Source organism: Xiphophorus hellerii, chromosome 22 (genome assembly GCF_003331165.1).
Source record: "Xiphophorus hellerii strain 12219 chromosome 22, Xiphophorus_hellerii-4.1, whole genome shotgun sequence".
Taxonomy (NCBI): Eukaryota; Metazoa; Chordata; class Actinopteri; order Cyprinodontiformes; family Poeciliidae; genus Xiphophorus; species Xiphophorus hellerii.
In genome coordinates this window covers 19,085,884-19,112,203 of record NC_045693.1, presented here as the reverse complement: position 1 = coordinate 19,112,203, position 26,320 = coordinate 19,085,884, and the positions used below count along the sequence as shown (strand labels likewise).

General features: G+C 39.4%; 1 protein-coding gene across 3 annotated transcripts in view; it reads right to left on the bottom strand.

Annotated features, from left to right (window-relative positions):
- ctbp2a (C-terminal binding protein 2a) overlaps positions 1-26,320 on the bottom strand; it is a 69,620-nt gene that overhangs the window by 1,709 nt on the left and 41,591 nt on the right. The window contains exons 3-10 of one of the 3 annotated variants that reach the window (XM_032553347.1): positions 10,051-10,205; positions 5,906-6,050; positions 4,566-4,772; positions 3,556-3,770; positions 2,470-2,600; positions 2,269-2,396; positions 2,063-2,183; positions 1,775-1,852 (exon numbers count right to left, since the gene is read on the bottom strand). In XM_032553347.1, coding sequence (XP_032409238.1) covers positions 1,786-1,852; positions 2,063-2,183; positions 2,269-2,396; positions 2,470-2,600; positions 3,556-3,770; positions 4,566-4,772; positions 5,906-6,050; positions 10,051-10,205 — 1,169 coding nt within the window. In that variant the 3' untranslated portion in view covers positions 1,775-1,785. Of the gene's footprint in view, positions 1-1,774; positions 1,853-2,062; positions 2,184-2,268; positions 2,397-2,469; positions 2,601-3,555; positions 3,771-4,565; positions 4,773-5,905; positions 6,051-10,050; positions 10,206-24,027; positions 24,907-26,320 lie in introns of those variants that run through there. The other 2 variants (XM_032553346.1, XM_032553345.1) reach the window with 2 other exon arrangements.

Here is a 26,320-nt window from a genome sequence, read left to right as displayed (position 1 = left end):
GGAAACGTACACACTGGAACTTTTGTGGCGACGAGAAAATAATGTAAAACGTTCCCAGTAATGGCCGTTGTCTGTTTCAGTGAAGGATGTCTGAAAAGGATTTTGAACCAACTGCAAATTTCAAACAAAATTAAACTGTTTTAATAAAGTATAAGCAAAAAATCAAGCCCTGTGATATCTGTCATCATCTCTTTTAGTAAAATGTACATAAACCTACATTTCCCCATTCTATTCTATTGTAAATAATTTGGGGATAAATGTGATGTTAATAAAATCAACAAAGGAAGATTTAAGGGAGTCCTAATTACATTTAGAGATGTATTTAAAAGGTCGTTATGCTGAGATTTTGAAATTTTGAGGTTTAACTGATTATTTCTAAAGCACAAAAAAAAAAAATCAACCTTAAACTTATAACATCCACTCTATTGGCTTAACACAGCAAGAATACAAGTAAGTCCCATCTTGTCAAGGCTTGTTTACTGTATTTCAAAATGCTTCACATTTTCTGACATTTTTATCATATCAGAAACAGCACTTGGTCTAACATAAAACGTCACGTATAAAAAAGAGGCATGTAAAGGCGATCAGTGTCTTAAAAACATTGAAGTATTCAAGACAATGTGTAAAATGGTGAAAAACAAATGTTTAAAATGTATTTTTGCCATATCAATTTCACCACAAAATCCATAGTTTTGTTCATCTTTTTGAACTTTTTCACATTTGTCACAACTAAAAACTTGATGTAGTAGAACATGTTTGTGAAGTGGAGAAAAATTATGTGTTCGGCCCCCTTTAACTCTGATACCCCTGCATGAAATCCTAATCAGTAAACAAAGTCCACCTGTGTGTTATGTACAACTCTTTTGTGGAGGCCTGAGAGAACAATAACGAACAAAAAGCCTCAGTGTAAGGTTGAGAGCTGGCAGCATCATGCTGAGGGGAAAGTAAAGGCTGAAGGCTAAAAACTGGGAAAAAGAGTTGGACAAAAAATTTTGAGAGGCTGCAAAAAAAAAAGAAGGTGAGATTCCAGTTGGGCAACAATTCAAGAGCGACTTGTATTTAAGTCTTACAGTGGTCTAGTGAAAGTTATTCTGTAATCTAATTCATAATTTTCCAGGTATTAAAATAAATGTAATTGAATTAAACTAATTAATCTGGTTAATCTGGAGCCATTTTACATTAGACAAAAAAAAAAAGAATTGATGTACAAAGCTCATGGAGCTGTGCCCCTATTATTATTATCTTATTGTATTGTTTATTTAATTCTTATGTTTTTATTGCATAATTGTCTTGCGTTTTATTTATTTATTTCATTTGCATGTTAGTTTGTGTAGCAGTTTATGCAGAATGAGCTGTTAGAGATGCAGCTGAAAACATTTACACCCCTAATGTTTTGGGGGTTGCCGCCACTTTCCAATCATGCACCACTTTTCTATCGCACAAAGTCAAAAGAAACCATCCTGATAACAACATTGAAGTTTGTGGCTGTAAACAGAACAAAATGCAAGAAACGTAAATAACACTTCAAGCTAACTGTCCGTAGCCCATATCTTGTTTCTCTTTCCCCTTTCAACCCCTCCAACATTAGATGGAAACATGAGTTGTGCTTTGGTTCCTGTTGAGGGGCGGGAGGTGGAGAGGTGGCTGGGGAAACAGGGTGGAGGGTGGTGGGTGCAGTCACTGGGCGAGTAGGTTAGCGGGTGAAGGAGAACAAGGTTACAGCACTCTGCAGGGTTTTGTTTTCATTAAGAATCTTTCTTTTGAATTCATTTACCTGGTAGAGAATTAGGTATATAATTTGTCCTGCATTCCCCCCGTTGCTATGGCCTGTACCATGGTTTGGTTCACTCGGCTGTGTGAGAGAAGCAGTTCAGGCTGGTTGAGACAATGTAGAGACTGGGAAGCGCACAGCCTAGACTTAACAAGCTCATTTGGGCCAAAAACACAAAAATTGAATTCACACAAACACAAATACAAACTTTTCAGACTGCCCCAGCCGCACTACTGCATAAGTTGAGACGGCGCAAAAGTGCTCACCGCTTGAAGTGCGAAAACCTCCTACCTGTAGGCAGCGCCGTTGATCTCCGGGTGAACCTGGGGCTGCTGCTCCATCATCCCCCATGGCGCCGTGGTCACGAAGAACTCTTTATTGACACAGTTTCGCAGGCTGTCAGGAATACGACCTGCACGTGGGAGGATTGAGTTTCGCTGAGTCAGGAGACGGAAACTCGCAGCAGATTGGGAAAGATCAAGAACGGGGATCCGTACCGGTGATTGCTCTGCGGATTTCCGTGGCAGCGGCCTCTCTCATCTCTAGCGACGCCTGCTCACTGTACCAGGCAGTGTGGGGTGTGCAGATCAAGTTGGGGGCGTCTTTGAGAGGGCCCTGGGAAAAACTGTTTGGCAACGAATAAAAAGTAGGTGGAAATACAAAGAAATAAGCAACAGATATTAGAAGATGAGGCGCACCTGAAAGGCTCAGACTCATGGACGTCCATCGCAGCGCCGCGTATCCTGCCTTCTTTGAGGGCCTGAGCCAGAGCTTTCTCATCCACAAGGCCTCCCCGTGCCGTGTTGACCAGGAAAGCCCCTTGGCGCATCTAAAAACACACAAAACAACAAAACAGGAGAGTTTTAGCTCAACCCGGCAGTAGACACAAGTAATTTTTTCCTATGAGTTTTTTTTTTTTTTAAACACTATTATTCTGTTCACATTTCACACAGTTAGATTGATTTATTGGGGTCTAGTCATTATTAGTTATTAGAAATGATATGGTCCGGGGCGATAAACAAGGTGCCAGGTTTTCCTGAACCTTAAACGCTGCTGTGAGGTTTATACCCTCTAGGTGGCAGCAGTAGGCAGCAGGAGACAAAAAGGACTCGGAATAAGATCTGCACTCATCACAGATGAAAACACTTTGTGTACAACAGCGGCATTGCATTTCACAGTTACAAAACGTAACACAACTAATTGTATTTTAGGGTTAAGGTGCATTGCTTATATACCCCTCATCCATTGCTGAACAGAGACGTTCTTTGGTTTTTAACTACCTTGCTTGTTGGCAGGTAAGTATAAATATGAACACATAAAACATAACTACATGTTCTTGAAGCTGACTACGCAGTTTTCACAGGGTAATATCTGGGAATAAATGTTAGGTAACTACAAAAATATAATTTCTAAGAACCTAGAAAAATCTCTGCTGTTAGATTTACATTCTTACAACTTGAGAGCAACTTGTTATGCATGAAGAGCTTGAAGACCACACTGCAATCTTACACCCACACTTTTTGGAGGCACCTGGATCACACTGACCTCAAAGTTATAAACAGAAGTGACATATTCTATCCACCCCCACGTCTCATCAGTGTCTCTTTTCGTGTGATTGCTTCTGATATTCAACAGAAAAAGAAGAAAAGGTGACGGCTGAACAACACGGAAAGATTCCCGTAGCAGATTCTCCAGGAAATCGCCAGCTGTATTTATATATTTTGTCCTGTTTTATTTATCACCCGGGTCCTGCGGAAGACGGAGGGGTCCGTCTAGAGTCGCACCTGTTTGATGGTGAAGTCGTTGATGAGGTGGTGGTTGTGTTCATTCAGGTTGCAGTGCAGGGACACGCAGTCGCTCTGGTACAGCAGATCCTGCAGCGTGTAGACCCGCTGGACTCCGAGTGAGCGCTCCAAGCCGTCCTGCAGGTAAGGGTCGTAGAAGATGACGTTGAAGCCAAACGCCTTGGCCCGCATGGCCACCGCCTGGCCTGTGCGCCCTGATGGAGGCGAGGAGAAGAGAAGCCAAAAGTGGTGAAATGTCGTGTGTGGATCAACACACGTCTCCCTTCCACGAATGAGACGCTCTCTCGTCTTTCCTATATTGAGGAGGACTAAGAGAAACGTGTCTGTATTCATATTTATAGTCCAGGGAAACAGAAAGTGTGAGAAAAGAAACTAAAATAGACACTCCTAGGATTTGTTTGAGTTGCTAGTAAATATATGACTTTTTGCACATATTTTGCAAAAACATAGGCAAAAAGTCCAAATTTTGACCTAATTTTTCTTTTTCTAAAAATACTACAGGTGAAACACATTTCTAAACTTTAATCGATCGTAAAACTTCATTGACTAATTTGATGAATAAACTCCAGAGAAAGGACATTTTCTTTGAAAAAAAACCCCCAAAACATATTACAGTAGAAAAAAGCTTATCTATAGTTCAGATTGGGCTAAAAACTACTACAAATTCTTAATACGTCCATATTGATATCTGCAAATTTATTTGACTTTTTATAGTGGATTCTTTTATAGGTCTTGATTTTTTTGTTTTCATTTACTTGGATGAAAAACGTGTTCCATAAATTGATGCAGAAATTGCACAACTTGCTGCATTAAAACTGTATCAGCCTATAAGCAACAAGGTTCTTGGCATAAAAGAGCCAAAGGTGGAGGACTCTATGATTCAGGAAAACGTATTTCTCCTTTAAGACATACATAAAACATGTCTTTTATGTATGTTTTATGTATGGAGAAAGAGTCTCTTTCTGGAGAGAGACTCTTCAGAGTCTTACCAAATCCGATGAGACCGAGTGTCTCGCCCCGGATCCTGGCCGCCCCCGACGCCACCTCCCGGATCTGCTCCACACTTTGGACCCGCGTGCCCTCCCGGAGAGCCTGGTACAACCAGGTGTTTCGCCGGTACAAGTTAAGGATGTGACAAAGCGTTGAGTCTGCCGTTTCTTCTACAGCCGCTGAAGGAATGTTACACACTGCGATGCCTGGAGAAGGATAGACAGAGGAATGCACATAGTAATGATGAGACTTAAAATACAAATGCACAAATGTCTACTGCCATGATATTACCTACTAGAATAAATATCATCTACAGTTCTGTTAAAAAGTGTTTGCCCTCTTGAAGACTTCAGCTTTTATTGTTGTTGTTTTTGTCATACTCTATGTCAGATCATCAAATGAGTTTGCATATTTAAAGTCAAAAATCACCAGAGTAAATGAAAAATAGCATAATGCTAACAGCTAAACATAGTTGTAGTAGTGTTACGGCATTTGGGCTGCTTTGCTGCTTCTGAACGCTGGTTTTGGAAATGGTCTAGTCAAAGTCCAGGTTAAAATTTTAATTAAAATGCTGTGGCATGATCTTAACCAGGCCTTCTATGTTTGAAAATTGCCCGATGTCGATGAAATAAAGCTTTTTTGCTAACAAGAATGTGCCAAAATGTGTCCAGACTCTGCAGAGCAACGCAAGAATCTGAATACCAGTGATTACAAAAATGCCAAAACCACAACCTAATAAATGAAATAATCATTCGAAAACATTTAATAGGTTACACTACAGTTTATATTTAAAGTTAAAATGTGTTTCCTGTTCAGTAATTAAACATTCAAATATGGGGAAGAAATGTGTAACAGCTTCATTAAAAACCCAAAAAAACAAAACAAAACAGTACAAACTAAGTAACTACCTGAAAGATGATCACAGTAAGAAATCCACGCCAATGTGATGAAACACAGCAGCAACGTTAATCAGGATATCACACTAAATCCGCCTCTCATGCCAAACAGGGGCCAAATGAGAATAAAGAGGATTTCCTGAGTTAAAGCAGCTGCTCTGTGGTTCCATCATGTTTACAGACAGTAAATAAATTCTACAACACATGTTGTTTATGTTAAGCTAACATAACCAGCAGAGTTTGGTTTGACCCTGAGGAAAAGGCAAACTCTCTTTATCCACTTTGAATCATTTGTGCCATTGTTCCCCTCCTCGCGCACGGATAGGCCATGCTTGCTTTCTTGTTCCCCGTTTTCATTACTTTTGGCATATAATTACTGCGTTATGCTGAACGGCCTCGATCTGCACGCCGGTAACCGGCCTCTTTGTGCTCCACAGCCTCACCGAGCTCCCCGGCAGCCTTGATGTCGATGTTGTCGTAGCCGCTGCCGATGCGTATGATGATGCGCAGCGCCTTGAACTTCTCCAGGTCCTCTCTGGTCAGGGTGATGGTGTGGTACATCATGGCCCCCACGGCCTCGTTCAGCACCTGCGGGAATCACCGTCGTCTTTATCATCCATTTAAATCACGCTCCTGTTATCACTCCAACTCCTGATATTCAGCAGTGAGCGTCTTGTTGCAGCCGCCATGAATAAAAGTGCTTTCACCACCTTCCTTTATTTATTTATTTATTTTTTCATTCTGGACCCGAGTTTATGTTCGTCATCTTTCATCTAAATGCAAATGGATTGTTTATGTGTGCTCTAAAACACAAGCAGTCGTCTGTGTGTTTACTGTATAATGAGCGCATGCAAAAGCTGCTTTTTGTCACAATCCATTAACTCAGGCTGTATGCAAACAAGGTCAGAACGGGTGCAGACCGGACAATAAAGTAGACTGACAGCTGCTGAGAAGCCCAGCGAGCATTAAGAAGTTGCCGCGGCAAAGCCAAGGCCGTTAAACAACTGGTTTTAAATTCACGACCCACTAACAGAATTGACCCACCTGAGCCAGATTAGCATAGTCATGAATTTCCCACCCAACACATTTTATTGGACTTAGAAATAACAGGAGCTGGATGCTAAAGCTCAAGGTTGAAACTCTCCTTGCGGATTAATGTCGCTATGAGTGCAACAGGAGCTCCGTAGGCTTGGATGGAGGACGACGGTGAATAGGGGTATCCTGTTAAGCAGTGGGAAAACTGAGAAAATGGATTTTAGATTTCACTAGTGAGTGAAAAAAAATTCCTGCAATGCTGCAATTAGACTTGGTGAACAAAACACAAAACCTTAAATTTATTGAAGGCCCACGTGAGAGCCACAAAGAAGGTGTCAGTATGAACAAATATTTATTTCTGAAGTTTTGGGAGAGACACAACAGTTGAATCTTCATGCTTTCAGTCTGAATTATAAACTAAGTAAAGCTAAAGAGGCATAGAGACAAAAGTACAATAATTAGTTAGCATCCACAGCTACTTTGTTAGCATTAGACTGAGCCAGGCTTTTTCCCATAATGCTTTTGTTAACTGCTTCAAGCGCCAGAGTCAATAAAGATGTTGATGCTATCTCTTAAACGCAGAAACGAATGATAGAAATTATTTAATCAGAATTTTTGATATTCGGCACCTGTCAAGAATTAAATTAGGTTGGTGTTTTATATGAATCCTGTTTACACGACAGACAATCTGGCTAAAAATGTCAGACGTTATCGCCAAGGCACAGAGGTAGAGACACAGAAATCATAAATGTAAACAAAGAATTGTCATTAGTTATGTTCGAGATAATATATTGGCATGACAACACAGGTCCTTTGCTTTATTTAGAGCTGCACACAGAGACTGATATTGTTTTCATGCTAGCTACGTTAATTATGTTAACTGCTAATGTAAGATGATGTAAAAATATCACATATTGAACTCTATTTTGTCGATATTTTAAAAGAGTAAAACTCTTATTTATCACAACAGTTATACATGCAGAAGAATATGACCTCTACTAATATGTATGATGACTGTTCACAGCAGGAAGGCTAGAAGAATTATTTTGAAATCTGTTCTTATACTATTATTATAAACATGGAGTTCTTACATGCTACATCGTTCTTACAGATACGTAAAACTGAACGTACGATTTGCATTGTTGCATTTTATTCATCAAGAATTTTCTAAATGTCTTTTTTAAATGACGCAAGCTACTTTTCAATAAAAAAGCCACTTGGCTTGTTCAGTTTTCTTCTGTTAGCTTAGGAAGACTGAAACATGCTGAACCGATGACAGAGTTCACTACCAGCTGCTTCAATGACTTGATTCTGTCATGACTGGAGTTTGCAGTTGCTCATGTCATGCTAATCAATGAAGCAAGTAGACACTTTTGAGATTAGTAAAAGGTGAGAGCTGTTAAACTAAAAGCAGCGTCTTAAATCACCAGTGGAGTGGTAAGCTAAGCCTCATCAGGGCAAAATTGAGCTCAAATAGCTGTAAAACATCATTAATTCATAATACATTCTTTGACAGACTTTTACTTACTCTCAAAGAAACTCTCCAGAAACCTTTTCCAGTTCACCCACAAGCATGTTTTAAGTGTTGTAATTAGCACTAAAACAACATGAAGCAGCTGCTGTCAAATCAAAACCAGAGATACTTGAAAAGTGCGCCACTTTGATTTCTTTCTGAAATTCTAAGGGCTGCCTTTGCCTTTTCAAGGACAAGACTGCTTCACCCATTGAGTGTGAGTGCTCTCTCATAGATTTCTCTTTTTTAACTCAGCTAGAATCACAAAATGCTCACCAGACACCACAAGTTACAAGCTCAACTTTGAGAATATCAATTAATCTTTCTTCGCCATGCAAGTGAAGCGGCTACTAGGAAAAATACAAACACCTTGCAAGAGCAAGTTTGCAAAAAAAAAAAAAAAGCATATATTATTATTACTATTTATTTATTTTTACATAACTGGACTGTAATGAATTGAATATTTTTGTAATCTGAACCAAGTAAATTGGGATTAATTGGAAAATAATGAAACTGTATTCATTTCAAATGTATCAAATCTAACTAATTTTAGCTGAACTGAATCAAACTTTACTGACCTGAGCTAAGTAGCATTTGCTATATAATTTAATTGAATGCAATATAAAATAATATAACTGAACTAACAAAATCAAACAATTCAATAAATAAACATACTTTATAAAACTTAATTTAATTTAGTGACTCAATTCACTAAGTCAAACACGTCATGTAGATTTTTTTTTTTAACAACTCACCAACTTATGAAAGCACAACATTTAAGATTAGAAAATGGCAGTAAACCAAAAAAAAAGTTGTTTTTTTTAATACACAAATGTGGGCGTAATATGTGCATATTGGTTGTTATTTCCCTAAGGTACTTTTAATCTGATAAACAAGCCTCATCTGAACATATATTCTAAAGTATTGGACTGTAAATAAAAAAAAAGAAATCTTATAATGAAACAGAAATGAATGAGAACAAACAAAACCATAAATGAATTCAGTTGTTACTCTTCTGTTTTTTTTTTGTTTTAATCAATCAGTCTCCATATGTCTGATTCCTTCATCGCTACGTCTGAAAACTTCAAGGATGTCTTGTTATAAAAACACAACAAAACGAAGCAACGCTTCAGTTTTCCCACAGAGAGTTGGTGATGTTGTTCATGTGTAATTCGGAGTGCGTGCATGTCCATGCGCGCGCGCGTGTGTGTGTGTGTGTGTGTGCATATTTGCAGCCCCTCTGTATCCTCTGCTGTGTCGTTATCGTTGTGGGACTGCAGCCAACACTGATGCTTCCAGATGGGCCCTGTGTTTGTGTAACATAATCACACTGAGAGCATTTCGCTGCACACAGATTACTAATACCAACAAAAAGATTTACTTTGGATCTCATCAACTTGAACTGTAAAATTAAAACACACGAATGTTCAAGAAAACCACTTCCACGTAGGCAGAACAACGGAGATGGTTTTACCGTCCTTTTCTCCTCCAATCCCTTAGAAAGCTCTTTTTGAGTTTGGATTGTAAACTTGCCGCTCATCGGCCCCGGCGTACAGACAGTAAAGTAAGACAAACGTTTCACCCACTCTGGCTGAGAACAATTACACTGCATTTCTATTACCAGCCTCCTCCTCCTCCTCCTCCTCCTCCTCCTCCCACTCCTCCTTATTTAACAAAGCTGCACTTCAGCCCCCAGTGGGATTAGCGTCAGTGATGAAACCATTATGGCTGTACTGGGAGATTGGAATGAGCCAGTGGGCTGAAATATCATTAAAACATTACAGAGGGGGAGGCTTGGAAGGAGGACAAGGATTTTTCTTCTTCAACAAGCAGAAAGCCAAACAATATTAGAAACAGAAGTTCATACAGTGTTACACCGGTTTGTGCGCCTTTTTTCTTTCCATTATTGAAACGTTTAGTGATTTTTTTTTTTTCCCAGGCTAATATGAAAAATCTCCCTCTTCATCACTGGAAGAAGTTAAAAGGCAACAACATCTAAGAGGAATCGGTGATTATATTGACTAAGAGCTAAAACAATACCTTTTCATGTATCTCCTGCGTGGACTGGGCGTCACAGAAAGCCACGGTGGCCAGGTCTTTGAGGATGGGCATCTCCACGGTGCAGTCGCGCCCATCCAGCAGCGCCACCAGGGGGCGCGGGTGCATAGGCCCATTCATAATCTGGGGCCGGATACCTGCGGAGAGGCAGAGAAAACAGGCGGTCAATTATTTACACCTGGCACAAACGCAGTCAAGTCAGGAGGCGCATCCAGGAAGTGTTGACGACAGATCCTGTTTTTGGCTTCGGATCGATTTCCACAAAACTTGACCTCTCTTCTTCTCTCAAGCCACCGTCATCATCGTCTCCTCTACCTGTCGGCGCAGGTCGATATCTCAGACACACACATTCACAACCACGATGCGACCACCCCATGACTTGCTGTTTTCCCAAACTGTTACCAGGCAACAGGTCCTTTCACCTCATGAGGTCATCACCTCCATTATCCTATCACTTCACAGGAGCCAGGGCAGGTCTTTGCTGTGTATTTTTAGATGGTGGGTGTACAGTGTAGATTATTTGCAGTCATTCTGATGCTGGAATAAAAATGAGCAGTTTGGACGTTTCTCCATAAAATGGGGTCACGGCCATTAATAAAACCCCTGCTAAGTTCAATCAATAAAAGTCTCAAGTCGGTTTAACAGGAGGTAAAATATAATCAGACTGTGTGCGCCCAAATGCTGATGAAAGAGGGAAAAAGAGGGAGAAGAAGAAAAAAAAGAGAGATGGGAGGTGGGGGGTCCAAACACATCCACTCTCTGGCTCCCTGCTGCCTGTTGTCATGGTGATTAGAGGATTTGGGCAGGATTATGAAATATTTTATTTAGTGGCATCTGCGCTGCTGGAGAGGACATCCAAGCCTGCTCGCATCGTGACTGCGCCTCTAACTCCTCCGGTTTAGGAGAGAAGAGAAAAGCTTTTCTGACCTCTACGGCTGAAATGTCCAAGCATACGTAGAGGAAGCAGTACATGTGCCTGCATGGACAAATTAACAAACCATGCTAAACCTAGGAGAAAAAAGGCGGATTCCTGCATGCTGCTAAGGAGTTTTTGCAGAGCTTTGCTTCTTGTGTAAATAGGATATATAGTACTTCATCAGTTTAATTGTTGGTTACATTTCTGATACTTTAAAAGTAACCATTTTAGTTGTTTTAATTTTAGAAATTGATCTTTTATTTGGCATTTACTTGCTTGTAATTGCAAAGTAAAACTTATTTAGCAAATAGTATTAACATACAGCTATGCAAATAATTAAGAGACCACTTAAAATGATGAGTTTCTCTGATTTTATTTTTTATAGGTATGTTTGAGTAAAATGAACATTGTTCTTTTATTCCATGAACTACTGACAACATGTCTCCGAAATTCGAAGCAAAAATGTTATGTGCAGAAAATGAGAAATTGTCAAAATAACGAAAAGGACGCAGTGCTTCCATGCCTCAAATGATGCAAAGAAAACAAGTTTATATTAATGTAGAAACAACAATACTAATGTTTTAACTCAGGAAGAGTTCATAAATCAGTATTTGGTGGAATAACCATCATGTTTTCATGGGTTTTGAGCAGTGGGCTCTTAATTTTTTCCAGAGCTGCATGTCCATTTGCATCAAAAACCATTTACTTATTTCCGTGATACTGTGCCAAACATTTAAAGCCTCTCATTTTACCACCATTGCGTACACAATATACTTTGTGAAACAATACTTAACACCTGAAATCAAAGAATAATGCCGGTGTATGAGTTGAATTTTAAGGGAAAAAGATCAATGCTAAATCTCATATGTTTGGAGACCTGTGCGTTGCACTGCTTCATTTAAAAAACATGCACTGCATTTTGGAGAATCGATATACCCCAGCCGCTTCCCCCAGTAAATAAATAAATGAACAGCTGAAACCCTTTTGCATGCAAAATGAGGAGCAGCGGCGTTCCCCTGTTCAAGAGTGAACTGGAATCAGAGGATCAATTTTTATAAAAAATAGAGCTTAGTAGGTTGACATTAATATCATTGCTCTGACAAATGACTGGAATTATTATTAGCTTCATTCATTTGATTAATGCCTCTGGCTCCGCTTCTTGTTCTTCTACAACAGTCGAGGACGAACTGATCCAAATCCAAAGCAGGACTGACGGGGGAAGAGAGGAATTCACCACTCTGAAGCCGATGAAAGATCGCTAAAGGAGTGAACACGAGATGACTGACGATGCATTTACACAAATTTATCTCTGCGATAACAAATGAACTGTCAGGCTTTGCAGGGACAGATTGTAAAACATCATTGGTGACGCCGAACGCCTCCTGTTAATTTTTACACATCGGTTTTCCCACCATTAGAATTACGTCCGGCAGCTGGGTGGCATGCGGCATCTGTGTCAGAAAAGACACAGACCGGAAGAGTGAAGTGGGCAGAAAGCAGAGTTTAATAAAACAAACTTTAAAGCTGCACAAAGGCAAAGAATCCCCTGTTGCCTCGCCGCCTTTGATTCTTTCATAATCTGCCTCTTGTGGGTTTCCAACTTCAGAAGAGGTGCAACGGAGCTGTTTGATTTTGGAAAATCTTGCTGTAGTCCCAAACAAGGATCGTTCAGTCTCACAAAGCAGCTTGAAACTCCGTGTCAGACTGGCAGAGGGTGAACGGAAAACAATTACCTTTACTGGCTTTGTCCTTTTGATTCACTGTCGAGGTTTTGTAATGACCAACATGTCATTAGAATTCTGGATGGACTCTGAAGGATGAGACGACGTCTCTGCTCTGTGTAAAACTGCAGCTGCTCCAACTGCTGCCTCTGTTTGTGCCACATCGAACTCATTCCGCATTTCCCCTTACAGTTCACAGTGGTTATGGTACATGATTAGTTCCCATGCCTGATCGGGGCATAGCATTCCTGGGTTGACTTGAATCACTCACTCAGTGTTGTGCTCTATCAGTTAATTGCTTAGCTCACGTAGCGAAAGAATGATCTGAAATGGACTGTTGTGGGATAGTACCCAATATCTACTATGATGAAGTACAGCAGTGTCTTCCTCGATTTAGTGGAAAGCTGGAATGTTGTGGTTTTTATGTCGTGCTTCTTCCATTCATAAAGATCCAGATGGAGTTATACATATAAAAATGTCTTGATGGTGTCAAACTAGAAGTTTTACACTTCATCCTTTTCTAATTCGTGCAACTATGTCGGAGAAAACGTTCCAGTCGGTGAAGTAAAAACAAACTTTCAGGATTGAAAACATGCCGGCATAGCCAGTGACACGGTTTTCATTTTTTTCACCTCGTCTGGATATTTTATTGCACCACAGAAATTCTGTGGCTTTAGATTTTAAATGTCAGAGCTCTAAAAAAATATATTGATGTGTGAAGTTTACTCTCTATGACAGTGCAGAGCTCTATATTGGTAAATTTGCTCTTTGGAAATCCTTAACCGATTTGAAAATATGTTCAGTTCCTCAAGGCAGCTAATAGAGACAGAGGAGATTATGTTACAAACACAGAGAGGTTGAACAACTCTGAATATTAAACTGCAAGGCATCTGTAACATATAGAAAGATTTTTCTTTTTGCCAAAGTTAAGACATTTACAACTACATTTGGTATAAAGCAGTGGGTTTGGTTGTGGTAAGTTTGAACGTAACATTATTTTGATCTGTGTGGCTGGAGGAACCACAGCATGAAAGCAAAGCTAAGTCCCACCTCAAAGACCTGCTGCTCCAGAGCAGGAGTAAAATTTAAAGTAACCCAGGAAACAACTAATCAGCAATTATTTTCAATTGATTGTTGAGGAAGGTTTAAATAACTTTATATTAAAATAAAATACTGATTGTTTTAAAATCCAAAATAAATACTTATTTTAAACTTTTAACACTCAGACAAAAACATCGTAGGTGAATGAAAATAATTTCAAATAACATTTAGCAATTGCACGAATAATTGTAGGACTGACAGTGAATATACATACAGCACATGATTTAAACCCGTAATTAAATATGCGTGTGAATTAGTCGAAGGCCGGAGACAAATGTTGCTCTATTTCAAAGCACCTATGCAGTAAATCAGTCTTCATGACAGACAAATAAATCTGTACTCGGCTGAATATCTGCTAATACAGCATTTTTATAATAACCTGAAAGATTTTCAAGTATTTTTTCCATAAGCTAATGTGACTGAGCAGTGCGGCTAATTAAAAAATTGAGTAAACAGACATTTAAACAGCTGAATCTCATCAAAGCTTTTGCCAAAAGGAGTGGAAATTGAAAAATGCTGTCCCTTCACCTGCTCCACCTTGAGCCTGGGAAACGACAGGGGGAAAGTCCACTTCAAATAGGCTGGCTTTGCTTCTATTTTTAAAATTATTATTCTGTGTAATTTGTAACAAATAGGCTACGTAGACATATGCGTGCATGCGCTGGGCTTTGTGTGGGTCAAATGCGCTGTTTTTGTGTGCGATGCACATCATGGACATGTGGCCTGTATTAGTGCGAGCCAGGCACATCGTGCTGCTTTTGAACAGTAGTCATCATGCAGAAATGTGGAAAAAATATGAAAAAATAGCAACTTGCAGTCTGTAAATTACGGTAATATTGCTGGTTGGACTCTTAAGTTTGTGTATGTGCCTGTTTGATGTGTTTTCGTGGGGTGTGTGTGTGTGTGGGTGCGTGTGTGGGTGTGTGTGTGTGTGTGTACTAGTAAAGCAGGTGTAAGGAGCAGACTGCAGCCTCACCGAAGACACCTGTAGCTCCCTGGCTCTCCCCGTGTCTCATCATCACACCCCTGCAGAGTTCATTATCAGACTGGAAAATACCTCCATCTCCCGACGACAGCCGCACAAAAGCAACGTTGTGAGAAAAAAGAAGCTGACACCCTGAGGTGGCAAGTCGGAATCAGATGCTTTTAATCCCTAAATGAATGAGAAGGAAGCAGTTGGTGGAATAAATGCTGCTTTAGTTAAAGGTACTGGGTCAAGAATCTGCTGATTAATTATTTCCTGGTGGCTAATTGGCTGACTGCAGCCTAATAAGGCAGAACGTGGGGCTGAATTTAAGACACAAATAACCTGCAGATAATTAACACTTAACAAGGTTGTTAATGTGGGTCTAAATGGCTCTGATACCTGACCAGTAATTAGAACAAACTTACTGGTAATACACCGAGAGAACTGAGAGTTGGCTCCAGTTTTAGATCAAAGAAAAAAAAGAAAAAAACACCTAAAGAGATTTTTCTGAATTCTTAAAGCAAACTGTTTTTTACCTGCACTCTCTCAAAAACTTTCAAAAATAAAATATGTCAGCAGGTCACGCAATGTCACTCTGCGAAATGTGAATAATCGTGGTGTGAAAGGAAAATGAAACATGGTTGTCAAATGTTATCACAGATAAAAATCAAAAAGGTTTGTCATACAACTCTGTTCAGTCCCCTCTGGAACTCTTAAACTTCCAGTGCAAATAATGACCCCCAGCAGTGAACAGGGGCCACCTGCGTGTCATTTAATATCAATACAAATACAGCTGTTCTGTGAAGACTTCAGTATTTTTTGGAAAACATTACTACAACTAAGTTCACAAAGTCTGAGAATTAAAATCCAAGTAGTATCAATATTTGTAAGACTACACATTGTTATTTCATAGATTTTTGTATTGAAAATTGTAACGTAGCATGAATGATGTGATGGAGAACTGGTCACAGAGCGCTACTATGAACTCAATCTACAAAAGGGTTTGTAGATTAATTGTAAATAATCATATATCATATAAAATTATTCCTTGATTAGACTTCAACTCGAGTCACTATGCTGGCTTTTAGTGACAACACTGTGGATAGCACTATCCTTATCCACGTGTCCTTGAATGAGCTTCCTCCAGAAGAAAACGGTGAATAATGCCTTACACAACGAGTTCTTAGTTCTTCTGACCAAAGCAATCTACTTTGACCTAGTCTAGACTAGAACATTTTAGTTGTTATGCTTTTTTAATGTTGCTATGCTCCAATTTTTTTCTGCTTACAAATGGAGATGTTCTAAAGGAAATAAATAAATCTTCTCATATGTAGAATGAGGGACACTTTCAAGGAAAGTTGTGTTGCATGTTCATTCATTTGTGCTTAGAAGCAGACAACACATTGGAAACAATACTGCTGATGAACCCAAGATTTTAGAGAGCTTTTTAGAAGAACATTCTAATTGAAACATCGATCTGTTGTCACAAAGGATAATATAGCATTCTTAATAATAATAATAATAATAATAATACAGCTGTTGGTGATGTTTATATAAAACACCTTAGATTAACTTGAGCTTTTACTCGGAGATGGAAATGTCTAAACCATCTTAAAGGTGAAGTTTAAGTATAATTTGCAAAACAATACTTCGGTTTGTTTTGGGTTTTCTCATGCTTTCAGACATCATAAAGACTAAATTAAATAATCTACAAACCTAACAATATCCTTAGACAACTTGTCACCAAAAAGGTTGAAAAAACCAGGTCATTAATCTTCAACTCAATTCAAGTTATCCATGTAGCACCACTTTATAGCAAATGGTGTATCAAAGAAATTTACGAGGCATAGAGATCCAATAGATATACAGAAATAGAAATCAGATCAAATTAATTCAATCCAGTCATCTAGACAGATTTAAATCCAACTGCATGCATTGTAATCCAAGTCCTAGTTATAATACAAGCAAATCAAACTCAATTTAGAAAAAAAAGAAGAATCCTGGACTTTGTAACAATCCCTCCTCTTAGTAACCATGAGGCAACAGTGGAGAGAAACATCTCCCGTTTAACAGAGAGAACTCCCAGTGAAGTCGATGTTCAGTGTGATCACTGTACGTTTTACAGCCTTAATCCCAAAACACAAGCAGCAAACAAAATAAGGCCCCATCATAAACATTACACATACTTCCAATAAGAGATAGGACTTAACGCATCACAAAATGTGCATCATCTCCTGAAGCCCACGACCACCTGTGAGGTATCCTTATTCAAATTTTCAAACTAAGTCCATGGTTTCCTTTAGAACTCCATACTGCATGTATGATTCACACATTGATGGTGGTCGCTACATTGTAGCCACAGCTGCCCTTAGGCAGCCTGACAGAAATGGAGTCCAACCACCAGCAGACAAGGGGGTCCAAGTGTCTTCCCCAAGGAAGCAACAGAAACATATTTGCATCTAAACAGCAGCTTTGAACCGCTAGTTAATTCAATTTAAGAGAGCCTAGATGATTTTATATTTTCTATGTCCAAATCCTGCCTGTTTGATGGGATGAAGTCCAAGGCAGCATGAACCTGTAGGAAGCAGAGCTAGTTCTACCCAGTCATAAAGATCCAACCTGAACCAGACTCTCACCCTGAAGCAGGGAAGAAAAACACCAGAGACATTATTCAACAGTTATATAAACTTAAGCGAGCAGCAAAAACAACAGAATTAAAGATGGTTTATGTTGGGCTGGAAAATACTTTGGCTGCTTGTCTTTGGGATTAAAATGTAAAGTGGCTATGCCAATGTCCTGTTTTGTAATTAAAGTATTTATTACAGCTCAACAGCCAGCATTGTCTCTCAGCAAGAAAGAAACCAACAAATAAGCCAACGGGGCGAGTAAGTAAATCTAACCGTGACAATAGATTTTTTTTTTTTTCTAATACAGTGATGCTCACATGTCCTTGCATTACTCAAGAAAAGCTTTGTTGGACTAAAGTTGATGGTATCATTAGCCAACACTAATCACAAACTGCACCACTTGTCAGGAAGTATGGAAACCTTTGGCAGAGCTGGCCACAGCGTACGCTCCACCACAAATGGATTACAGATGTTCCGAAATAAAAAGCCTTTTTGGATCCTGACAGTGCAAATAGTTGTTTTAAACTTGAAGAAAGAGAAACGGAGAACTCGGGAAACACGTCACTCTTTTGTGAATACAATTTAACGTCTGACTCTGTTATTTGGCCCTGTCCGCGTAGGAAAATTAGCTCAGATAGCTCCGCAGCCAGACGCTGTGAGTCAGAGATTTCACTCAAGAGCGAGAGGGATCATTTCCTTAAACAGAAAGAAAAAATGACAAAAGAATATAAAATCTCATTCCAACCTGTTTCTTTCTAAGCACTTGGAAACCAGTGTTTAAAATGGCATTCAAAAACATCAAACTACATCTGAAATCCTTTTTTTTTCTCCTTTCAGGCTCTATTTTCTGACAAATCGAGCAGCCTGGATTTGCGGTTTCACGGATCTCCGACACGCTTTCGCTGCTTTACATAGACAATTTTATTTGGAAGTTATTGTGCTCCCTTCAGATTTATTTGTGGCTTCCTATTTGTGAGGTTGTCACACACTTTGAAATGTAAATGTTGCACTCTGGGACCACAGACTTGCATCAACTTACCTTCCCTATTATAATTTTACGAATATTTTCACTGTGTGAGCTTTCTGTCTCAGATTTCCGTTAATAGCCTTTTGAAACAGTTTATTCTCTTCACCTGCAGAGGAGTCAGACACTCAGACCCTCTCTTACGTCATTTTTTAAATTACAGGGGGCTGCTTTGGCCAAACACTCAACACCCACTTACTCATGGATCTCTTTCCCATCTCTGTCCCTAACAGCCACATAAACTCGTCAGACCTGCGCGATACATGCATCAGTAGGTGTTTTGGTGGAGCACATAAAACTGCAAAAACAAAAGGAAGTGAGGAGTATTTTCCATGGCGCGATGATGTCAGGGACAGAGTTCACAGTAAGCTTGAAAAAAATAAAAAAAAGACTTGGCAAGTGGTGCTGGACAAAAACGGCCTTAGTGGCTTAGGACCAACAGCTGGTTCTGGTTACCTAGTAACTCCCAAGCTGGCGGGCCTTGGAGATGAGTGAAATGAGGGAGGGGAAGTACTGACCCCCCGGTGGGTTTTCTTTGTGGCAAGTGCAGCAGGAAGCAAAGCACAAGCTTTATTGTAATTACATCAAATCTTGTCCCTGCAGGCCACCCAACCTCTGACTCCAAACATAGTGCGAGCTATGACGAGTGGAAGTGCCACGGCCATTGTTTCAGCAAACAAAAACTTGATTAGGCCCTAATTTTAGCTACAGTTCGTGTACTAACGATAATGATATGGATCGGCAGGGGGTTTATAGTGGGATAATGCTAAAATGACACAACGGTTTTTTCAATGTATAGCTTTACGGCAAAGCAAGTGTGACTGTGAAGGTGAGAGCTTTAAACCAGAGAGATTAGAAACTCTTATTTTGAAGGACAAAAGGAAGCCATTCTTGAAATGCCCTTATGTGACAAGAGTTGGCTAACAGAGACGGCTCATGGGGCTAGTCAACATCAGTCTTTTACAACAGCACTGAAACTACAGTCATCCATGTGCGAGCATGTTGGCTGCTCGGAAGAAACTGAGAGTGGGAAGAAAAAAATACAGATAATTTGTAAGTGAGAATATCGCAACAGCCAGTGAAGTTCTTTAAAGGGAACCAGTGATTCTTGAGAAGAGGGACAAAACAGGTCCTATGGATAAAGCACAAAATTTTTTATAAAATATAAACAAAATATAATTTTTTCAAATATCTGACTAAACTGACCTGGGCCATGTGAGCACAACAATGTATGTTTTCCTGGTGTTTGCTGAATATTTTTTTATTTTAAACTTTATAGTAGGTGGAGGGTGTCTGTAAAATCCCTTGTCCTGGAGCAGAACTCAATACATTATAATTGTTTAAAACAAATATGTCCTCCTCCTATTACATCATATAAACAGAGGTAGTTTGGCATTTCAAGTCTGTCAGAGTTTTTAACTGACAGTGTGACTCTTTCAGTGATAGTGTTGACAAATCTCACTTAAATGTGCAGTTAATTTATTTTAATGTATTTTACATAAATGGCCTTACTTCACATCTATCAAGTATTTCTATTTACTCACTAGTTTGTCACCACCTTTATTTCTGTCAACTCCGTCATGCACTGTCAACTCTGTCAGATGGACTTTCTGTTGTATTTTGTTTTAAATAATATTTCTTTTGTTTCTTGAGAAGCATTTGTCTGTAAAACTGAGTAAAAATATCACTAATAGGGTCATTAAAAATAATTTTACATTTATTTTTGTCAGATGGTGTTGACAAAGTTCTGGGTCAGGTCCAAAAAAAAAATGTTGCAACTGGGAGCCTGCACCTTAGCATCTTTAGATTTCCAAAACATTATTTGTCATATTTATATACATAAGCTTGAGGAATAATACATTTTTTGGGGGGAAGGGGGATTTAAACCCATTTTGTCCCTCTTACATTCAAGATAAAAATGAACCGATTACAGATATAACACTATATTATTAAATGATGCTCTATTTGGAAGCAAACATAAGATAAAAATAGACACTTCAGCTTGTTTATGCAAACAGAAACATTTAGCTCTAAAGGTAAGGGCCTGGTGACTGCTGTGTGCCCATTGACACAGTCTAGGTGCTGTGTCCATGTACGTCTGTCTCTGTGAATATCTGTTTTTGATAATGTTTCCCTTTCTGTCAACGTGCCTTAGTTTCATTCTCTTTGCTTAATCCTGACGATTTGAACTGAAGGCTTGTGTCATATTCATGTAAACAGCATTGTTTGGTTGTGGGCAAAGGATTCGAGTTATACTGTAAAAAGCTGGAGCGAGGTTTGAAAATATAAATAAGTAAATATCATTCTTAATTACAGACCAACATTAATTTTACGTTATCTCGGGGCCCTAAGAAGAAGCAAAGTTAACGTCTCTCACTTAGACTTGTCTAAACTGATCAAAGCTGAGTGGGATAATCCACTAAAATGCTGTTTATAACATACACAATTATTTTTCTATTGTAAAAATTCACAATGGGAGAAATGTAATGTCTGCTTTTTTCTTTTTTTAATAGGGATTGATTGCCAATTCTAACACACTCATTCTTAGTCTGGTCTTGTGTGTTGATGCAACTCTATTGATCATAAAAGTCACAGAGCTTGTGAAACAACAAGGCCATATCAGTGCCTCCAACACTGGCATGGAGATATATCAGTGTTGGAGACACCTATCATTTTTTCTTGCTCTTCAAGTTCGTCCACTTTCACACTATGAGTGGCAAAAACCCCCCAAACCAAAACAAACAAACAAAAAAACCCCAGCATGGTTACACTCTCATACTGTCCATGCATGTTAATAAAAATCAGGGCCCTGCATTCTTGTGCGTGTTTACGATCCCTTAGGCAGTAGAAAAAGAGGGGAGGTGTAATCTTTTCTTTGGCAGAGTTGCCTTCGCTGGCTCCCAGGCAGACCCTTTCAGCGCCCAGCTACACTGCCGCCAACCCCAGCCTGTCTCTTGTTCCACTTATGTGGACACACAAAGACATTGTTTGTCCTTCCCCTCCGCCTGCCCACCCCCTTTTAAAGTTATCACCATCCAAATGGTCCAACGGAGGGGTGAGGAAGGGAAAGGGAGAGAGGAGGGCAGGGTGGGTTCACATGTAAAAGTGGAAGAGAGTAAAAAAGGAAGGAAGGGGGGCGAAACATATGCTGATGCAAAGATATCACAGATGGTGTCAGTGCTAGCTGAGGAAGAAAGACAAGCGCCTCTTCTCCTTAGAAGCAGCAAGGCCAGGGTTTGGGACAAAGGCAGCTGTCGGCACTGACAAGCAGCAGACGGTGGACATCATCTTTACTTCACACGCAGTCGCAGAAACAATTACGTCCAAATGGTTTCAAGATCTGTTAACAGCGACAGAGGCGCAAAAAATATCCAGGAAATCTGCAAAACTGCTTTTATGTAGCATGCGTTGTTTTAGAATTACAGAAAACTTTCTGCAGGATATATAGTACCCCAAACCGAAGTCCAGTGGTTACAATTCCCCCGCTGACCCCCAAGAGCAAGCCGTCAAACTTGCGTGCACAGCTGTGAAAGTGAATATAGGCACACTGGTTCATTTTGCACGGCTGTGTGCTTTCATTAATTAATTCATTCAACAAGAAAACTTCAATTATTTCTTACATTAGTATTTTAAAATCTCCAGATATTTCATAATTTTATATATAAAAAAAAGCCTTAATCTTTCATACCTCTGTCTAGGAATCAGATGTCAAGATGCATCAGTTGTAACATTTTTAATTTTTTTCTTTTATTGTGGTAAAGTCTGTGTAATTTAAAAATAATGTTTGATTCAGATATCTCCTGGTCAGAGGGTAAATAGTGATTCGGACGCTCAAATATTGGTGTTTTATTCATAAATGCATACATAACAGTTATGACAATGTAGTTATATTAATAAGTGATGCTACATCACTGAAATCCTCCTGATGTCGAGGCATTAGAACATTATGACCTTTTATCACTTCTGCAGGCTTTGGTTGAGCTTTTCAAACAACTCAAATATGAAAACATGGAGTTCTTTCAGTAACAGTCTATCACTGCTACTACTTATCACTTTTATATTGTTTAACAGATTAAATGTTTGTCCAAACAGTGTTTCTCGAAAGACACGAATGGGAGAGCTTTCAAACAGCTTGCGCTCTTGGAAGGCAAACTACATTCCCTCACTTTCAGCTATTAACACTATCTAAACTTTCAATGAGTCACTAAATATTGGACTACTTCCAAATTCAGCAGATTTTAACCCTTTCATGCATAGTGGTCACTACAGTGGACAGCTATCTAAAAGCCATTTTCTTGTGCTTCCTGTGGATTTTTATGTTATAAATGCACACAGACCACTGAAGTGGACACTAATGCATCATAAAATATACCATCAACTACTGGCCATCAGCTGCAAATGCAAGAAATTATTTTTGTTAAATACAATATGGCCGACAGACAAAAAAGCATGAGAACCGACCCGGTCCCTCCTTCTACTGTAGACGACTCTTGCAAGTAAAAAAAATATTGTGACATCAGATAACCCCTAAGGAACAATACAACTGATGTATTTTTCAAATAACAACTTTGTATTTGGACAAAATTACAATTGATCACATAAAAATAAAAAATAAAAAAAAAATTATTTTTACAAAAAAATGTTCCTACCTTTTTTATGCCTTAAGAAAAGAATTTTAAAAAATGGAAAAAAAATTCTGACACAAAGGATCATAATTCATGCATCAGAGGGTTAAAAACGTATATTTTTTCAACATGTTTCATGGTTTTTATGAAATTCCAGAGACAGTTGAAACATTTCCTAGCATTAGCATACATGCTAAAATGCTAATATTACCACAATAGTTCCTAATACAATACCAACAATTAGCAATGGCAATTAATGTTTGCCAGATTAGCATTTTCACTAATGCCAGCATATAAGCTGATTTTAACTAGGCAGATTGTGCTACCTAATCTTAGCTAACATACAATGTTAGGATATCTCCTTCAGTAGAGCAGACTAATGTAATAACAGCTCCAGCTTGGCTTCAATTCATTATTTAGTGTATTCTTCTCACCTCCTAAGGAGGACAGAGCCCCAAGCTGAGAACTGCAGCTTTATACTTTGTGTCACCTGCAATGAAATCTCTACTTTGTCTTAAAACACTGAAGGTGAGGAAAGAAACATTCTAAGATTATATTTCTTGTTCTAAATGTGATTCCTCTAAGTTTTTATTTTTTATTTAAAGCATCAACAATTTATGCCCTGGCAAACAGACAGATTTTACGAAATAAAGTGCAAACACAACATTAAGCCCTTACACAGATGAGAGCTACTCATACGCCAAATCATGTGCGACCTCTGACCCTTATCTCACTCTCTTTACACTCGTGTGCAAAGCTCTGCAAAATTGCCCGTCTCACACGCACACTGATTCCACGATCCACTTCATTTGTAAAATATAAGGAGCCCTTTCATCTTAAAGCCAACTCCCTCCTCCCTGCAGACACCACAGACATTTATTATTACCCATGATGGGTGCAGCAACACACACACACACACACACACACACCCCCACCCACACACACACACAAATATAAGATGTGAACTGTTCCTCTTGCCTGGGAAATGCTGTCTCCACATTCTTGAAATCAGGTAATGCACATGGCAGAAGGAAATTTAGAGGTGACGGACAGAAAGCAGATTTGGGCGTTGGTGTGTTCTCACACACTGTGCCCTGGGGTTATTCTCCTCTCTGCCTCCTTTTGCCTCCTCCTGCTCCAGCCTCCTTCTGTCCTCTGTCGCTTGTCTCGCTCCCCCGCTGCTTGTTTCCAAATCTGTCCTCCTTCGTCACCTCACCCCAAGAAGTTCCATTTCTCAGATGACTGGTACTCTTGGTGGTGGGGGGGGGGGGGGGGGGGGGGGGGGGGGGGAGAGAGAAGAAAAATGGATGGTGGCACAAGAGGGCAGCGGGCGAGGGGGAGGGACGGACAAGAGAGACGATGGCCACTCTCCCCGCTCTCTGCTCGTGCGGTCAAAAACGGATCCTTAAACTCTTTTAATCTCCAGAGAGGAGGAGGAAAATTAAAAGGATCTCTCTTCTTTTTTTCTCCCTCCGGTCGGCGATCGGCACTTGTCTTTTTTTTTCCTCCCCTTTTTCAGCTGGATCACTCGTATCCGCTTCTCTCCAGCCTCCGCTCGGTCGGCTACGTCTCTCTCCTCCTTTTTCTCCCTCTTTTACAGCAGGTTCGGGCTATTCATTCAGACGTCAGGCTCGCTCCGTCAGCCTTTTGTTGGAAGTCACAGCGAGACGCAGGGAGAGAGAGGAAGAGGTGGGGGGGCGTAAGAGGAGAAAAAAGGGGGGAAAAAAAGCGATAGAAAGAAAACAATCTGCTACCACAGCTATGTGAAAGAAAAGAAAAAAGGGAGCGAGAGGTGTAGCAATCCTGGCACATGTTTCTCCTTCATTCTCTCTGACCTTCCCTTTTTACATTACATACTTTCCTTTTTTTTCCCTCTCTCCTCCCTCGCTCCCTCCCTTTTTCTTTCCCTGCCTCTATGTTTTATTATTTGTGATCTGGGCTTTAAGACTGCCCTTTCTCCCCCTTCGTCTGCCTCACACCCTCAAACTCTCCTCCAGTATCTGACGCTGCATTTCCTTTTTTTTCCCCTTTCCTTTTTTTTTATATTCCACTCCACTCTTTCCTTCTTAAAACAGGCAGAACTGGTTTTGCTGCACCTTTTAGAGAGGTTTTGCTTTCATTAAGTTCAAAATACAGCACACAAATACAAGCTGAGAAGGAGTGAGAATTGCTCGAGTCCTCACTAAAACTAGGAAAATAGAGCACATCGCCCCAGTTTGAAAGTTCCTACTGTGGCTCCCCGTAGCTCAGAGAATACACTTTAAAATGCTATTAGTTCAGAAATCGCTGAACAGTTTAGCACCGAAATACATTAAAGATGTGCTGTTGTCGTATCAACCTTCCAGAACACTCAGGTCTTTTGGTTCTGGTCTGCTATGCGACAACAGAACCAGAACCAAGCATGGAGAAGCAGCATTCAGCTTCTATGCGCCACAAAATCTGGATCAAACTTCCAGAAAACTGCAAAACAACTGAAACACAGAGTTCCTTTAAATCAGGGCTAAAATCCCATTTGCTTAGAGTTTGATTAATTATAATGATGGCATTTGACAAAATGTAACGCTTATTTTTTGTGTCATTACTGGTTTCTGTAATACGTTTTTTTTGGGTGCAAAGCCCTTTAAAGCTGTTGCTGAAATGTTCTATACAAAAACACTTTATTTGACTACAGTTAGAAAAAAGAAAACATTTCACTTTCTGAACTACAGTAAATTGTCCACAAATGTTTTATGGCAACAAACAATTAATGGCTTTAAAACAAAATGTTAACATTGCTACTTGGAAACGCCGTAGCTTTTAAATGTTTCGTGTCAAAAACATGAAACATTTTTTTTGACATGAAAAAAAAAGTCCACTGTCCTAATAATGAGCTTTTGATGAAAGAAATCAGATATCTGTCCACTCCTCCTGAAACAGCACACGGCGTCGCCGCTTTTCTTCACATAAAGCAAAAACAGTGGCCTGCTTGGCAGTATTAGAATAAAATATGAAAAATGAAAGCATGGAGCGCAGTGAAAAAATCCTAAAAGTGCAGTTTTCAACCTGTGAGCAGACTGGTTCTTATACTCTCTGTGCTTATTGTGCAAAACCTGTGCACCATAAACACTACTGCTAAAGTTAAAGAGTGGCAATCCTTTGAGTTTTCCTTTAATATGCGCTTCAAAAATAAAACAATTAGATAATATGATGGATAGTTTCAGTGTGACAGTAATAATGTGTTTTCTTTTAAATAGCAACAGGATTACCTTCTATTTTCTGTCTTAAATAAAAT